Genomic DNA, 17,950 nt, shown 5'->3' on the forward strand with positions numbered 1-17,950 from the left:
TGATATTTTTGCGCAAGAGATCATATCCGTAGGGAAGATGAAAACCGTTTTAAATTTTGGAGGGGCTCTCAGTTTCACTCTTCATCAGTAACTAAAATTAGAGGGGTAGCTTTTTGTTAATTTTAAAATTCCTTTTGTACATTTTAATATTGTCACTGATTCAATTGGAAGATACTTAATTGTTATTGGTTTGTTATGTGGTCAAAAGGTGGCTTTGGTGTGTGTGTATGCACCTAATGTAGATAGCTCTGAATTTTTTAAGAGGTTATTTTCTGCTTTGCCGAATTTAAATGAATATAAGTTGTTCATGGGCAGTGACTTTAATTGTTGTCTCAATCCTTCGATTGATAGGTCATCAACCAATCCATGGCTTCCTAATAAAGCTGTGACCTGTATTAATTCTTTTTTACTAGAATATGGTTTGGTTGATATTTGGAGATTTCTCCATCCTAAGATACAGATTTTTCTTTTTTTTCCCACATGTACATCATACATATTCAAGAATTGATTTTCTTGTTGGATATGTCTTTTGGATGTGCCTTTTATCGCTGACGATGCTATTATGATGCTATTGCGTTGTCGGATCATGTGCACATGAAACTAATACTGAAGTTCCCTGATAATATACGGAATGCATCTCAGTGGAGATGCATAATTTAGCATTTCTAAGTTTTATTAAAGAGCAAATTTCTCTTTTTTTGAATGAAATACAACTGAGGGTATGTGAAATTTGGTTATTTGGGATGCGATGAAATATTTTCTTAGGGGACAGATAATCTCTTATCCAGTAGCTTTAAGAAGGAAAACTAAAGCGGAACTTTTAGTGATTACTAACAGGATTAAAGAAATGGATAAAAGTTTATTCAGTAACACCTAGTTAAGATCTATATAAGGAAAGGGTGGAACTTCAAACACAGCATGATCTGCTTTTGACTTTTCTTATTGAGCAGCAACTATCTAAAAATCTGAAAGTCAATTTTATATACATGGGGATAAGTCAGGTAAATTGTTGACCAGTCAACTTAATGTAACTATGGCTAGAAGGTAGATTTTGAAAATACGAAGAACTGATAGAACTGAAACGTCAGATTGTCAGGAAATTAATAAGGTATTTTTGGATTTTTACTCTAAACTTTATAGATCTTATTTTCTAGGAAACACTACTTTCATGAATAGATTCTTGCAAAGATTGAATATACCCAAAATTCAAGATATCTATTCAAGATATGAATATATTAAATGCGCCTATTAAACGAGAGGAAATAGCAAAGGCTAATATCCTCTTTTCAATCAGGTAAAGCTCTGAGACCAGATGGAAATTACAGTAGAGTTTTTTAAGACGTTTATTGAAATGCTTACACCTCATTTGTGCCAAATTTTCACGGATTCTATATCCTCTGGGACCCTTCAGAAAACTTTCTATGAGACATCAATTTCCTTAATTTCCAAAGAAGAAAAAGATTTATCTGAATGTGGCTCTTACAGACCAATTTCCTTTTTAAATGTGGATTCTAAAATTCTTTCTAAGATTTTGGCTAACAGACTTGAGAATAGGGTTATTTCTAAGGATCAAACTTAGTTTATTAAGAATAGATATTTATATTTTAATATTCAGAGATTATTGAATATTATTCATTCCTCTCCATCTAAAGAATCTGAATGTGTTGTTCCCCTTGATGCAGAGAAAGCCTTTGACAGGGTAGAATGGTCTTATTTATTTGAGGTTTTAGAAAGTTTAAATTTTGGTCCAGGTTTTATTTCCTGGATTAAGCTGATCTATCAAACTCTTATGGCGGCAGCTATAACTAACAATCAAAAAATCTCCTTATTTTAGGTTATACAGAGGTACCCGGCAGGGTTGTCCTCTTAGTCCACTGGTATTCAACCTGGCTTTAGAACTTGCTATTGCTCTTCGGGTCTCCAACAATGTTCAAGGTATTAAGAGAGGAGATAAAGTGCATGAGGTTTCGTTGTACGTAGATGACTTGTTAGTTTATATTTCAGATCCTAAGAAATCTATTCCTGCTATGTTATCTATATTTTCTGAATTTAGTAGTTTTTCTGGATATAAATTAAATTTGCACAAAAGTGAGTTATTTCCTATTAATAACTATTTGGATCAATATGATCAAATTCCTTTTATCATTGCTAAAAATAACTTTACTTATCTTAGCATTAAAATTACCAAAAATATTAAGGACCTATATAAATATACCTTTCCTCCATTAATTGCATACACGCAACAAATACTTTCTAAATGGTCTCCTGTGACATTATTATTAATTGGTCGAGTTACCAAAGTTCTTATTTGTATTTCATGCAATCACTTCCTTTGTTACTAAACTGTTTTTTGATAGAATAGACTCTAAAAATTTAACTTGTATTTGGAATAATAAAAATCCTAGATTGAGCAAACCTCTATTGCAGAAATTAAAAAAGCATGGTGGTATGGTTTTGCCAAATTTTAGAATGTATTACTGGGCAATTAATATTCAATACATTTCATTTTGGATTCATTATTCAGACATACATGACTGTCCTTTATGGGTGGATTTGGAGAAAAACTCGGTGAAGGGGTATTCTTTGGCCTCTTTACTGGGAGCTTCTGTTCCTGTTTTGCTTTCTAAGGTTGGTAGTTGAGACCTCAATCCCATTATTAAACATACATTATGAATTTGGTTTCAGTTTCATAGATTTTTTGAGTTAATAACTTTGTTCTTTCTAGTAAAATCAATCTTAATTAATTTTTTAAACCATCAACTTCCAATCAGACTTTTTTAATTTGGAAAACCAAAGGAATAATAACTTTTTTAGATTTGTTTATGGGGAATTGTTTAATGTCTTTTACTCAGTTAGTGGACAAATATGACTTATCCAATGTACACTTTTTTAGATATTTACAAATTAGGAATTTTTTATGTAGTTTACTTCCAAATTTTCCCTCTGCTTATTCACCCAATATGATAGATACTCTTTTTTCAGGTTAAACCATTTCAAAAAGGACTGAAAGCTATAATTTATAAATGGTTATTGAATTTGTGAAAGGTATCTAATGATAAAATTAAAGGTACGTGGGAATTGGAATTTCGAGAGTCACTCTCAGATAATCAATGGGATAAAATTTTTCATTTGGTAAATACTTCATCTATTTGTGCCCGTCATTCCTTGATACAGTTCAAGGTAGTTCATCGGGCACATATGTCAAAGGATAAATTAGCCTGTATCTTTCCCAATATTAATCCTATTTATGACAGATGGAATATTGAGGTGGCTGCTTTAAACTCATATGTTTTGGTCTTGTATCCAGAAAGATAATTTTTGGAAAGATGTCTTTAAAACTTTATCAAAAGTCTTGAATTTGGACCTACAGCCGAATTTATTTACAGCAATTTTTGGGATCACTCCACCGGAAGCAGGATGTATTCCTGTTTCTGCTCAACGGATGATAGCTTTTACAACTTTATTGACTAGGAGAGCCATTTTGCTTAAATGGAAGGACTGTAATCCACCTACTGTTTTTTATTGGCTTACCTCCATTATGTCCTTTCTAAGTTTAGAGAAAATAGAAGTAGGACATTTGATACATCCTTTAAATTTGAAGAAACCTGGTGACTCTTTATTTAATATTTTCATATGGTTTGATTTATTGCTCTTCCAGTTACTTTCTCGAAACTTTGGATTTGATCAGAAAGTTTCTCTTTTTTCTTGCTTTTACTCTCAATTTGGGCTGCCCAGTCCCTTTTTTCTCTTTTTCCTTTTTTTTTTGTTTTTTTTTGTTAATAGAGAATAGTGGAGTTTTTTATGCTTATAAAATTATATAAGTTTCTTTATCTTTCCTCTTTTCATGGAATGATAAGAGGAGAATTGATTTTCTTTTTATTATGTACTATAGATTAATACTATGTATGATCTTTATAATGTTTACTTTTTATATGAATTGTTATTGATATAGATATTTGAGATAATTCTCTTATTTGTGTGTGTGTATGTATGTGTGTGTATATATATATATATATATATATATATATATATATATATATATGTGTACTTTTTAATTAATAAAAAGATTGATAAAGAAGGAAGAAAGTCTGAGATCCCGTAAGTCTTATGGAATGTTTTTAGTGGAATTAGGAAATAATGCACCAGGGGAAAAAAATGAACAATCTCTAGGAGAATTGGAATGAATGTAACATACACATCAAGATACCTTAAACCATTTGTGTTACTAATATTAAAGCGTGTTCTCAAATGCAGTGTTGCCTGTTTTTACTTTTGGAGTACTGTGACATCAGTTTTCCTAAAATTGCTCTCATGATAAGTGTGCAAATATTCTGTGATTGTATCAAGGGATTCACTTGACTGAGCATTTGGACATGATGCCATTTAGTCCAAAATATTCAAGTTATATTATGCAAGCTACAGTCTAGATTTACTAGGTCTTTGAACAATAGTTGGATTATAGTAGAATTAAGGTAAACTCATCTGAATTCACAAGAAAATTTGGAAGTTGTAGCAAAAACAAACTGCCGCCTCAAATAAAACAGGGTGGTATGGGTCGCATAGCTGCTAGCACAATGACAGCGATTGGGATTCAATTCAGGCCACTATCTGAAAGGAGGTTGTACATTCTCCCTATGATCAATGTGGTTTTCCTCCCACATTCCACAGACATATAGATTAGTTAGGGTTAGTAAGTTGTGATGCTGGAAGCATGGCAACACTTTTGGGCTGTCCCAACACACCTGGCTGTGATGATGGTTGATGCAAACAGCGTATTTCACTGTATGTTTTGTTGTTTCAATGTATACATGACAAAAAAAAACTAATTTTATCTAATCTTTATCATTTAATGTTTTAAGTTTTTCCAACATAGTGGTTGTTGTTTGGAATTGAGAACTTGTATCAGGATGCAATTAGGAAATTGTTTCTGGAGATTAAGCTTGCCAATTTGACTTTGGCAGAGGGAATTTTTAGAAGCTATTTTAAGTTATGTGATTTATGATGACCAGGGATATCAATTATTAGGAAATTTCTGCAGGACTTGGTAAATGGTCTTTAACAATCTCAAGAAGTCCTTATATGCCTACATTGCTGAGAGTTAACTGTCCTAAATTTGTAGAAGTGCAGTATTCAAGATTTAGTCTTGGAATCTCTTAAAAAGCGTATATAGTGTAATGGTAGCTACTAAAGACTAAAAGCAGAAGAGAAACCTGTGGTTACAGAAAATAAATCATTGAGTGCATATATACCAGTTGTATTGTCAATCAAGTCAATTATATAGGAGGTTCTCTGTATATTTTGTATTTAATTAAGATAGATACTTATTGATCCCAAAGGAAATTACAGTGTCACAGTAGCAATAAAGATGAATTTCGACTCTTTAGGTTGTAAGCAATATTATTTGGATAATGAAATTAAAAACACAGGGTGACCTTGTGTAATGGATGACCCAACTTGTAATGGAAATTTGACAGGATTTCCCACAATTCATCTTTGCATGCCTGATAAACTTTCTGCATTGGTTACATACTAACATCATTTTCTTTTGGATCGTTGTAAGAGAAGAAATTTCCAATTTTCTTCAAATTATCATTGTGTTGCTCTAGATTCGGATTCCATAATGGTAAGAAGCACAACTCTTTGATGCTTTGGAGGACGGTCTCAAAGCTCTTCGCTTCTTTTTCCAGGCCTAACCAATTCCCCTCTACCACCACTCTGCTCTGTCTAGCGGAATTAGTTCTTACTCTTAATAATTTCTCCTTTGGCTCCTCCCACTTCCTCCAAACCAAGGGTGTGACCATGGGCACCCACTTGGGTCCCAGTTATGCCTGCCTTTTTGTTGGCTTCGTGGAACAGTCCATGTTCCAAGTCTATACAGGTATATGTCCCCTCTTTTCCTTTGCTACATCGACGACTGCATTGGTGCTGCCTCCTGCACGCATGCTGAGCTTGTTGACTTCATTAACTTTGCCTCCAACTTTCACCCTGCCCTCAAATTTACCTGGTCCATTTCCAACACCTCCCTCCCCTTTCTTGATCTTTCTGACTCCATCTCTGGAGACGGCTTATCTATTGATATCTACTGTAAGCCTACAGACTCTCACAGCTACCTGTATTATTCCTCTTCCCACCCTGTCTCTTGCAAAAATGCTATATCCCCTTCTCACAATTCCTCTGTCTCCGCCGCATCTGGTCTCAGGATGAGGCTTTTCATTCCAGGACGAAGGAGATGTCTTCCTTTTTTAAACAAAGGGGCTTCCCTTCTTCCACCATCAACTCTGCTCTCAAATGCATCTCTCCCATTTCCCGCACATCTGCCCTCACCCCACTCGGGATAGGGTTCCCCTTGTCCTCACCTACCACTCCACTAGCCTCCAGGTCCAACGTTTAATTTTCCATAACTTCGGCCACCTCCAACGGGATCCCACTACCAGGCACATCTCCCCCCCCCCCCCCGCTTTCCACAGGGATCGTTCCCTACGTGACTCCCTTGTGTCCACTCGTCTCCCCCATCCCTTCCCGCCGATCTCCCTCCTGGCACTTAACCTTGTAAGCGGAACAAGTGCTACACCTGCCCTTACACTTCCTCCCTCACCACCATTCAGGGCCCCAGACAGTCCTTCCAGGTGAGGCGACACTTCACCTGTGAGTCGTCTGGTGTGGTATACTTCAACCAGTGCTCCTGGTGTGGCCTTTTATTTATTGGTGAGACCCGACGCAGACCAGGAGACCGTTTCGCTGAACACCTACGCTTGGTCTGCCAGAGAAAGCAGGATCTCCCAATGGCCACACATTTTAATTTCACGTCTCGTTCCCATTCTGATATGTCTATCCATGGCCTCCTCTACTGTCAAGATGAATCCACACTCGGGTTGGAGGAACAACACCTTATATACCAGCTGGGTAGCCTCCAACCTGATGGTATGAACATTGACTTCTCTAACTTCTGTTAATGCCCCTCCTCCCCTTCTTACCCCATCCCTGACAATATTTAGTTGTTTGTTTCTCTCTCTCTCTCTCTCTCTCTCTCTCTCTCTCTCTCTCTCTCTCTCTCTCTCTCTCTCTCTCTCTCTCTCTCTCTGCCCATCATTCTGCATGTTTTCCATCTCCCTCTGGTGCTCCCCCCCCCCTTTCTTTCTCCTGAGGCCTCCCGTCCTATGATCCTTTCCTTTCTCCAGCTCTGTATCACTTTCGCCAATCACCTTTCCAGCTCTTAGCTTCATCCCACCCCCTCCGGTCTTCTATCATTTCGCATTTCCCCCTCCCCCCACTACTTTCAAATCTCTTAGTATCTTTCCTTTCGGTTAGTCCTGAAGAAGGGTCTCGGCCCAAAATATTGACAGTGCTTCTCCTTATAGATGCTGCCTGGCCTGCTGTGTTCCACCAGCATTTTGTGTATGTTGTTTGAATTTCCAGCATCTGCAGATTTCCTTGTGTTTGTTTTGGAGCTTTCCTGCTTCATGGGGTGTGAACTCTGTTTTTTTCATCCAGCAAGCTCCTTCCTATTTCTTGCATTTCCAGAGTCCAGGTTCTTGGTGACATTTTTCCTACCATAGGGAAGGTCAAATGTCCTTTCTGTAGTATTGTAAATGATTGATTTGATTGACCTGGCTTGTGTGATTGAAGGAGTTGTTTCCTTTTACTAAATAATGGAATTCTAGATATTATTGTATTTGATTCCTCTTACAAGCTCTGTTCCGTTGATACCAACTCCATATTTTTCTTAACTGTCTGAAATTCAATGTCTGTTACAATCATGGTATCACTTGTATCATATTTGACTCCAAGAGCAGCTTTGCACTACATATCCATACTGTCAGCTAGGAATGTCTATTTTTACCTCCTTGCTTAGATATATGTGACTCCACCCTTGCCTTGGTTTAACTGCTGATGTAAACCTCATCTTGACTTGTTTCTCTCTATGGCAATTGTTAGGCACTCATTTTCTTGTTTTCCCCCTCTCCATATTTGGCTATTTGTAAACTTAAGGTCATCTAAAATTCTTTTTCCCTGTGTTTTAACTTTCACCCTTCACTTCACCTAGCATCTTAGCAGTTAAGGAAAACCAGGATCAAGAATAGACTATCCAGCCCTTTGAGTCTATTCTGCCATTTATCGAATTCCAATGAGAGAGCATAGACTGAAATAATATCTGTTTCTTTCTGCTTAGTTGTTGCCTAACATATTCAGTATTTCCAGTATATTTTAAGGATTCAACATCTACAATATTTTGCTTCCAAAAATATTTTATCTTCTGAATATAGTTAAGGCTCAGTAAGTATCTGCAGTCATCTATAATAAAGAATATAAAAGACTAATATACCCCTAGGGGAGGAAATACTATATTTCAGTTCTGAACTGTCAACTCTTTATCCTGAGAACACTTGGGGGAAGATTCTTCAGGACATTTTCCCTATCAATTCTAATCAGAATCTTCTATGTTTTAATGAGATCACCTTTGTTTGGAACTCCAAACTACATAGGCTTGCTTTGCTCAGTCTTCCCATACAACTCTTTTAACCCCAAGAATCTATCTGCTGATTTTTTGCCTCTAAGAAATGAAAACAAATGTATTCTAAGTGTTGTCCCACCAAAGCTTTGCATGGTTTGATTCATTGGCCTTTATTTCAAGGAGAATGGAAGAACTATGTTGAGTTGATTATCTTTAAATATTTGCTCTGCCATTATGTTAACATTAATGTTTCTTGTGTGAAGGTACTCATACCAGATTACATTTAACTGTTGCACACTTTTTTGAAACGATCTTTTTTATTCTAGATTACCTCACAATTCACCTGATTACATTTACAATCTTTTATTTTGAATCTCAATTAACTTTAATCCATTTGCAAGTAGTTTATGTCCTCAAGCCCAATTAACCATCTAATTTTGTATTGTGAGTATGTTTTGCTTTTTATTAGTTTTTTGTTATCACTTCCTTAATTTCAGTGTTCCCCAGATTGGTTTTAGGTTAGATAGTACAAAATTTCATGCTTTCTATCCCCCTCTTGAATGGTGAGGTTATATTTTCCAATTGGCTGAAACTTTTCCAGTGTTTTAGGCAGAACACCAAGACTGAAGGCATTCTCTTTTAGAGTATTAGAATGTCAGATTTCAATTCCATTAATTTGACTTGTACCTTTTCTCTAATGAGAATTATTTTTAAGTTCTTCATTCTCTTTTCCCTGTCATTTACTAATTTTGTACTTTTTTATTTCTTAGTGAAAGCAAGGAAAGCAAAGAATTTTTTGTTTTGTGTTTCTGTATTTTGTTGCTTCTCTTTAGTAATTTGGCCTGTCTCAGAATCTGCGGGCTGAACACTTACTTTTGTTACAATTTTTCTAATACAAATTTAAAGTTCTTTCAGTTTATTTTTGTATTTCTTCCTGATATACATTCTCTGGTTAAGCAGTCTATCCATTTAAAATTTTTCAGTCTTGTTTTTGTGCCCTCCTGTCTCATCCAGTTCTGTAATCCTCCACAATAACTGCATGGTTTCCTGATTTAATTCTACCATTTGTAACTGTGCCTCTTAATTGCAAGATCCAGTGCTCTGGAATTCCTTCCTCCCCTCTATACCTCCATTCTGCCATTTATATGAAAAAGTGTGTTCCTTTGCCCAAACCTTTGGTTATATTATTGAATAGTGAAGAGAGATATTTTAGTCTGGATAGGGACAAATATTGTCTGAAACAGCTGTTCCTTTAACAAAGCTTTCCAATCCTAGGTGCTGTCCAAGTCTTGTTGCATGCATGACAAATTCTAGCCAGAGTTGAAACATCTTCAGTTTTGACTTTCTGAAGAGGGAGGATTTGATGAATCGCTTGATGTTTTGAAAGCTTGCTTCCAAAAATATGACATTTATTAATACGCCTAGTGCATAGAAATTTACATAAATGACTTTGAAATCATACCATTGGAGAATTAATTTTGTAGCTTTCCTGTATAATTGTAATTTATATGAAACCTCACTCTTTTTAATATACAGTATTTTTCTTTTTGCACATTTTTAAAGATCTATTCAATATATGTAATTGATTTACTTGTCTATTTATTATTATTATGTTGTATTGGTGCGTGGCCGTAACTTTCCAAGGCGCAAATCCATGGTCTCTTGAGACTAACGGATGCCAACATAATATTATGATGTTTTTTAATTTTTTTTTCTCTCTCTCTGCTAGATTATGTATTGCATTGAGCTGCTGCTGCTAAGTTAACAAATTTCACGTCACAAGCCAGTGATAATAAACCTGATTCTGATTCTGAAAGTTATTGATTCTGATCAGCCGAACATGAATTCTATTTTGGTATGTGCTGAATAGTTAATTTCAGAGTTGTAATTTTTTAGAAGAATACTACAGTTCCAGTTGTAACTTATCTACAAGAATATTTGACACAATTTAGTTTGCCTATACTTGCAGACTTTTATTAATAATTTTTCATTATGATTAATTGAAACATAGGTAAGATTGCTAGTTTTGGGTGAATGGTAAACACACAACATTTAGTATGCAGTTTAGACCTATTATTTTTGACTGAACTGTTAATAACTCTTGTTAGGGGTTTGCATCAACACAAGAATTAATTACAAATTTTAATAATTAGTATTTAGTGGATAATTGAACTATGGTTCTTTATTATTTGCAAATTTATGATCCATCCTTAATTTTTTTGTAGTTGCTGATTTGTCTACATCAAGCAAAGCTTGTAAGTCTTCAGAAAGCCTATAACCCAGAATTTAGTTTGTGGTTAATTCTGGAAATGTTGGCTGGGGAGAGGATGCTGCTCTTGATCTGTTTATTCTACTTATGAATTTAGGAAATTTTTGTAAACTGAAGGTATTTCACTTAAGTAAATTATTTTTTTTTAATAAATTCCCCCCCCCCCCTAAGTAAATTGACATGGAGGTTCAGCAATAAAGCATGGTAGAAAATGTTATCTATATTAATATTATGTGAATGTACATGCTCATATGTTATATCAATCACTGACCTTTCTAAAAAGATGATACTGAGTTGCTTTTCTGAAGTGCTCTGGTTTGAATGGTGCTATTAGATCCAAGATGCACAACAGAGCAGTCTGTGAATCACATCTGCCCTGACAGATGGTTCTCGCAGCTCACCAGATGTTAGATTTGGCTCCTCTGCTCTTCTCATATTATGCCTGAGTCTCCAAGTCCTACCTGATGTCTGTCTCTTGCTGAGGGCCAGACTGTGACACCCAAGAAAAATGTTAGACCTAGTCTAATCTTCCTGAAATAAGTATAGATAGAGGTCTATATCCAGCTTTATGTGTAGATGTACTGTGTATTGGGTGCAAATCTGTCACTAAAATGGGACAGCATTGATGGGCACAAGTGAATAGTGGAGTACAGTAACGATGAGCAGAGATCTGGCAAGCTGGAATGGAGTGCCAGAAGTTTGGTAGAATAGTTCTAGGGCAGTGACAGGAGTAGGGAGAACCAATGCAATCCGTGTCTTTAAAAATAAACAATATCAATTATTCTATGTTATGTACAATGAAAATAATATGTCATGAAATGTGATTTATTTTAAATGGCAGCAATACATTAAAAGATTACTATGTCTGCAAAAAAAAGTTGTATGTTATTAGATTAGAACCCTGTGATCAATTGTGCTGCAGAAATAGTAAAGTATTTCTATGTCAGCATTATGTGTGATTTTTGGAGAACTTTTTTTAGATGGTGTTTACATATGCCTCTGCTTTGAGGTAGCAGAATGTATGAGTTTGGGAAGTACTGTTGTAGAAGCCTTGGCAAGATGCTGCTATGCATTTAATCAATAGTATTCCATAGTTTGGTGCACCAGTGATGGAGGGAATGAATGTTTGGAGTGGATGAATGGAGTGCTAAAGTTGGCTAATTTATGCAGATGGTGTTGGACTTCTTGAGTGAGTTTACATTTGTCTAGAAGATATGGCAAATTACTGAGAGATGATCTGTTCACAAAAAAAGACAAATTTAATCCTGATTGTGTATAATCTGAACAGTATCCATGACAGAGATTTTTAGGCAGTAAGAGAATTGAGGGATTCTGTGTTGGTTGGTACAGAAAAATGGCACGAGGATAAAAGTTCAGATATGATTTATTGAAAGGCAGAGCAGACTTAAAGGGCCAAATGGCCTAACACTTCTTCTGTTTATTTTAATGTTCTGGATAATTGCTGCCCAGTCAAGTCTACACTCAGTCATTAACAATGTGATGAAAATGGTTTTAACAAGTAGCACTCAAATCTCCAAGAACTTGCTCACTGAAGGCTAATTTGGATTTCATAAAAAGTTGTGCAGTTGCAGAACTTGATCCAAGTGTGGAATTTGGCATTTTATACTGCATTGAATATCAAAGTGAAGTAACAAAACTTTTGTCTTTTGGAAAAGGACAGAACCTAGCAATTATGTTGTCTGAATGTTACTAGCCTTTTATTTGTAACTCCAAATGTTGCTATGGTATGGCTATTTATGGATGGGGATGTCATAATAAGAAAATCAGAACAAAAACTGAAGATGGCAGACATATGAAATAAAAAATATATAAAATACTGGACTTAATTCAGCAGGTAAAATAACATCTGTGGTAGGAGAAACCATTAATGTTTTGGATTTAAGGCCCTGGTGAGAACTGGGAAAGAAAATAATTGATTTTAAGTTGCAGTGAAATTGGTGGAAGTCTCATTGGAACAATTGAGATGAAAGATTTGGGTGATTGGAATGGAGTCTGGCAAGAAGACTGGAAGGGAGGAAGAAAAGTCAAAATTGCTATTGGAGTCTGGAAACCACATCAAGTTCTCCAACTTCCATTAACTCTGCATCAGAACTGACTATTTTTGATGTAAATCCATGTGTAATATTAATTCAGTTTCTTTCCTTCTTTCTGTAAGGAAATTAGAAAATTCAATGTGAATACAAGACTATCTTTTCTCTCGAGATTTGATATTGTGTAAACAGGAGACTAGGTTGCCTGCACCTTAATTTGCATACATGGTGGAAGTGTGGTGGGGAACTTGAAGCTAATTTTAAAATTGTCAGATTTTTTAAAAAAGGTTATGTGTAAAATCAAAAGCATCCTCAAATGGATCCAAGAAGATTATTATAGAAAATGTTGCTGTCATCAAATAATTTTAATACCATTGATAAAATGCGAGATTTGAATCATAACTTTTTTGTTATATTTGTTTGAGGTAAAATATTTACATCATTCGTGGTAAATGAACTATCAAACAGTGGAAGTTTAGAGGTGCATTAGAAAATGGGTAGCAAAGTTGGAAAACTATTGTTCATAGTGTCTCATCACTGAAGACTGCTGTATAAATGCAATGTTGGCTTCAGACTACAGTCAATAATAAGTTGTTTTTGCAAGAACCATTCCATAGAATCCTCTATGCAGTTGTTGCAAATTGACTTTGAATTTTTAATAATTCATCATAAAATATTACTTGTACATTTTGATTATAATGCTTTGTAATGGCAGATTAATGCTGTTTTCAGATTTCTGTAACAAATTCACACTAAGTAAACATTACAAAAATTTTAATTGGAATGGCCATGTAAACATTATTGTTACTCTTCCCTTTCCTACACTTCACCACCCACCAGCTGCAAGGAAATGTACAGCTGGCAAAATTTGACTGACCTCAGTGAAGTCATGCTTAATTAAACTTCAGCAATATTTTTTTGAAAAGCCAGTTACGCTATAGAATTTAATATCTTTTGAGAAATGTATGATTAATTTCAGAATGCTTGTCCAACTGTTCAATTATGTTTACATGCATACTGCTAAAACTCCAGTAATCTGGTATCTTATTTTTGATTGTTCAGAAATCCTGAATGGCACTAGGCTCCTTCCTCAGTATCTGTGAGCAAACAAGTCTATTCCGGTCCAGTCCAGAACTTGCACTGTTAACCAACACATAGTGAATTATGGCTTATTATTAATTTTGCATGTTATCTTTTTTTTCCCCACTCAAAAACGAAGTACTTCATTTCCTGCTCCCTTTAAACTCACTGTGTTCTGCTTCCTGGGCTTACTTTAAAATTGCCCACTTCCTATTTCCCATACTCATTTTAAATTCACTGGGCTCTGTTTACCACACTCCCTTTAAGTTCACTGGAACATGTATTATTCTACATTAAAAAAAAATGAAATGAAAGTATATTAGGATCTTAATAGGAATAGTGTCCAGTAGCCTGGAAAATAATGTTTACATGGACATTTCAAAGTAAAACATTTGTACTATTTATGTGATGTGAATTTGTTACTGAAACCTGTAAACAATATTAATCTGCAAACAGGAGGATATCTGCAGATGCTGGAAATTCAAACAGCACACACAAAATGCTGGTGGAACACAGCAAGCCAGGCAGCATCTATAGGGAGAAGCACTGTTGACGTTTCGGGCTGAAACCCTTCATCAGGACAATATTAATCTGTTAGTCTATCATTGTTAAGGTCTAGAATTTGCTAAATTTTTGGAAATTATTGGGAAGAGGAATTATTCTCTTCAGTCACCGCTACTAACTTTGCCCCATGGCTCTCAACTTTATTACTCTCCCTGACAACTGATAGTAAAAAAAGACTGTTCACAACCTTGATGTTGTTATCTCATATTGAATTTGAGCCTCGTGTCCATGTTGTCACCAAGATCAGTCACTTTCATCTACCATACCCCAACCTTGGTTCAGTCTGTGTTTGAAACATTGATCCATACTTTCATTTCCAATACAGTTTTTTTCATTTTTATTTCTATAAATGAACTTGTCTAAAACATAGCTGCCCAAGACTTAACATATCGGTTTCTGTTCTTTGGGGGAAAGTGGGAGGGAGCAGCAACAGTAGGGACAGAGGGAATAGCTCCAGGAGATGATAGCTACAAGTTGACAAAGGGCCTAATGGAAGATAAAGGTCAAGCATGGAATAAAGGGAGGGAGATGAGGAAGGCAGATGGGAGCAATGGAGGAACAGTAGTATTTGGAGAAGTGTGTGGATGATAGGCAAATGAAGAGGGTGGTGGAGAGGAAAGAGAAAAGGTGATGAAAGCAAAGAGTGGAAGTAGTATTTACCTAATGTTGAAGAATTCAGTGTTCATTCTGTTTGGTTGTAGACTATCCAGACAGACTATAAGGTTCTGTTCTTGAGTTTGCATTTAGTCTCATCTTGGTGGTAGAAGAGGCTGTAGGCATGCACGTTGAGGCAGGTGAGAAAGATAGAGGAGTTGTGGGTGAGAGCAACATTAATCAGTTGGGAATAGGTGACTGTTCTCTGAAAAAGTAGGACATATCGGATGTCCAGCAATGGAAGGCCTCATTTTGAGAGCATGTGTTGTAAAGATTGAAGAACTGAGAATAAGGAATGGCGTCCTTACAAATGACAGGTTTGGAGAAAACGTCTAGTAGTCAAGGTAGCTGCAGGAATCACTGGGTTTGTTGCAGATGTCAGTGGATAATCTGTCTAATTAGATGATGGAGACAGAGATCAAGAAAGATAGAAAAATGTTTGAGGTGGACCAAGTGAATTTGAGAGCATGGTGGAATTTAAAAGCAACATTGATAGAGTTAGTAGTTCTACAATGGGTGCTGGAAATGGCACCACATCGATGTAATGAAGAAAGAGTTAGGGAGTGGTGCCTGAGTATGTTTGGAATGTGGATTTCCACGTAGCCAATAAAGATAGATGTAATGGGCTACAGCATGGATGCTCCTTTGTTTTGGAGAAAATGGGAGGTGTCAGAAGAGATGCTGAGGGTAAGTGCAAGATCTTCTAGGTGGAGGGGAACAGGTTGGACCTGGGTTCCACAAGTGGAGAGCCCTAAGGCCTTCGTGAACATATTTTAGAGTCAGGAGTTCCCAACCTAGGTTCCATGGACTCCTTGCTTAATTATTGGTCCATGCCATAAAAAAGGTTGTGAACCCCTGTTTAGATCCTTGTTCATCTCTTTTTCTGTGGATGGATTAGCAATAAAAATGAAAGTAGCGTATTCAAGGTCATCATTGAAATAGGTTAAAAAATATATATTTTAGTTACTCAGCAATGGAAAGTGGCTGTGGAGGAAGAATTGATAACTTATAAAAAGTGAACAAGTATATGAAATGGAAGATGTGATGTGTTGTAAAACAGCAATATGGTTGAGCTGTCACAGAAATGAAATAATTTTATGATTTTATTTTACTAAGTAATCCAAGTGAGTATTTCTGATGTGTTGGCAAAATTAGTTTCATTCATTAATTTGTTGTATGTGCTGTTTACTGTATGTTTTTTGAGAATGTTGGTTGAGAACAATGTTGTATTCAAACACATAAATACCTACTGAACATGGGTCTTTAATTAAGACTGTGGACATGAGGTAAATTGTATATTTGCCTTTTTTTTTAAGTATTTTATGTTTTCCTTGCAGCTTTATGAACTGGACAGTGACCCAAGAAGGAAAGAATTTTTGGATGACCTTTTCAGTTTTATGCAGAAGAGAGGTAAAAGTGTCAAACTTAGCAGTGCCATCTGTCTCCATCATATCCCCCACCCATTCTACCATCCTAAATTGTTTTCTTTTGTAGAAAATAATTTATATTGCTTGTCGGTAATTTACCTAAACTCAAACACTTCATGTGTAAATCCAGCCTGTAAATGCTGGTGGGCTATTTGCCTTTAGTGGGTGAAGGGGTGGGTAGATTTGTAGCTATATTGAAATTGTGCTTCCCATGTACACTCCTGCAAATTTAATGCAATCTCTGTATTGAGCATAGCGATTCTTTATTTTGTTTAGTCAGTATTTTACTTTTCTGAGCCTTGCAATATTTGAAACTAATTACCATGCCACCCTGTCCATTATAATTGAAAGTGAATTCTAGAAATTAAATTATTTTCTACAAATTTATTTTTAAGCAGATTTTCTAGCATAATTTTGTGATGCTTTTTTAGGTGGTGGGAGTTGCTGGTCAGTTAATGCTTGTCTCATTTTCGATTTGCTTTATTCTATAAAGTATAATGTTTTGCTATGTTGTCATTTAGTAACAAAATCTTGGGAGTTGTGGATTTGGGAAATCAATATTCATGAGTCAATTTCTCGTTAAGTGTTTTTTTTGTAGTAGCCTGTGGTACAGGTTGATTTTGCCCTGTTTTACCACACTCTACAAATTTGTGCAGGTATAATGTACCATGGAAGTTGAAGAGCGTAAACACAACAAAAAATTCAAGTACTTTAGATTTGTGGATATTGAGTTTAAAAATAATATAAAAGCAGCTAGAATTCATTAAAAAAAATCAGACTGGACAAAATGCTAAAAGCATTCCAAATTCAAATTCCAATCTAATTCTCATATGGAACTGTTGTCAGTGTTAATGTTATCAAATGAATCATGCTTCTAGATCTAACCTGGCATATCTTTTGCCTTGTAGTCCTAAGATTATAAAATTTTCACAATTTATTTTTCACAAAAAATGCTTATGTCTAAAGTCGTAGCAAAAGTTTATAATGAATTTATATTCTAGGATTTGTTTTTCAGCACTGCAGAGTCGATGTCAGCTTATAACAAGTTTTAGCTTCATGAAGGTGACACATTTTGTTATATCAAAGGTTAATGTTCTTGTATGGAGCTTGTTTTCATCTTATGATGAAAGAATTCAATAAAACAATTTCTATATGAAGTCCTACTTTTGGCTCTTTTGCTGTATTGCCTACCAGGTAAATGTGGCACAGGTTCAAGACCCCATTGATTTTGTAGGGACTGTAGGTCTATAAATTAGTGATCAAAAGGTTAAGGCAAGTTGCTTATTTTGAGTGTTTTTGTTAACTTTTGGGCATTTTTGTGTTTTAGGTTAGTTTTTAAGTTTATTTCAGTTTTTATGAGACATTAAGGAAAATAAAGGTAGTGAGTAATTTTCCAGCTTTGTCGGCCCTTAACCATATGAGGTGAAGTTGCTATTTGAACCATTCTGTTGGA

General features: G+C 35.5%; 1 protein-coding gene across 2 annotated transcripts in view; it reads left to right on the forward strand.

Moving 5' to 3' along the window:
- Positions 1-17,950, forward strand: part of wdr18 (WD repeat domain 18) — a 333,950-nt gene that overhangs the window by 30,892 nt on the left and 285,108 nt on the right. Inside the window, exon 2 of one of the 2 annotated variants that reach the window (XM_059991526.1) lies at positions 16,408-16,480. The exons of the other annotated variant lie outside the window; for it this stretch is intronic. Coding sequence (XP_059847509.1) covers positions 16,408-16,480 — 73 coding nt within the window. The remainder of the gene's footprint in view (positions 1-16,407; positions 16,481-17,950) is intronic. 2 annotated transcript variants of the gene reach the window in all.

The sequence above is a fragment of the Hypanus sabinus genome, chromosome 16 (assembly GCF_030144855.1).
Source record: "Hypanus sabinus isolate sHypSab1 chromosome 16, sHypSab1.hap1, whole genome shotgun sequence".
NCBI lineage: Eukaryota > Metazoa > Chordata > Chondrichthyes > Myliobatiformes > Dasyatidae > Hypanus > Hypanus sabinus.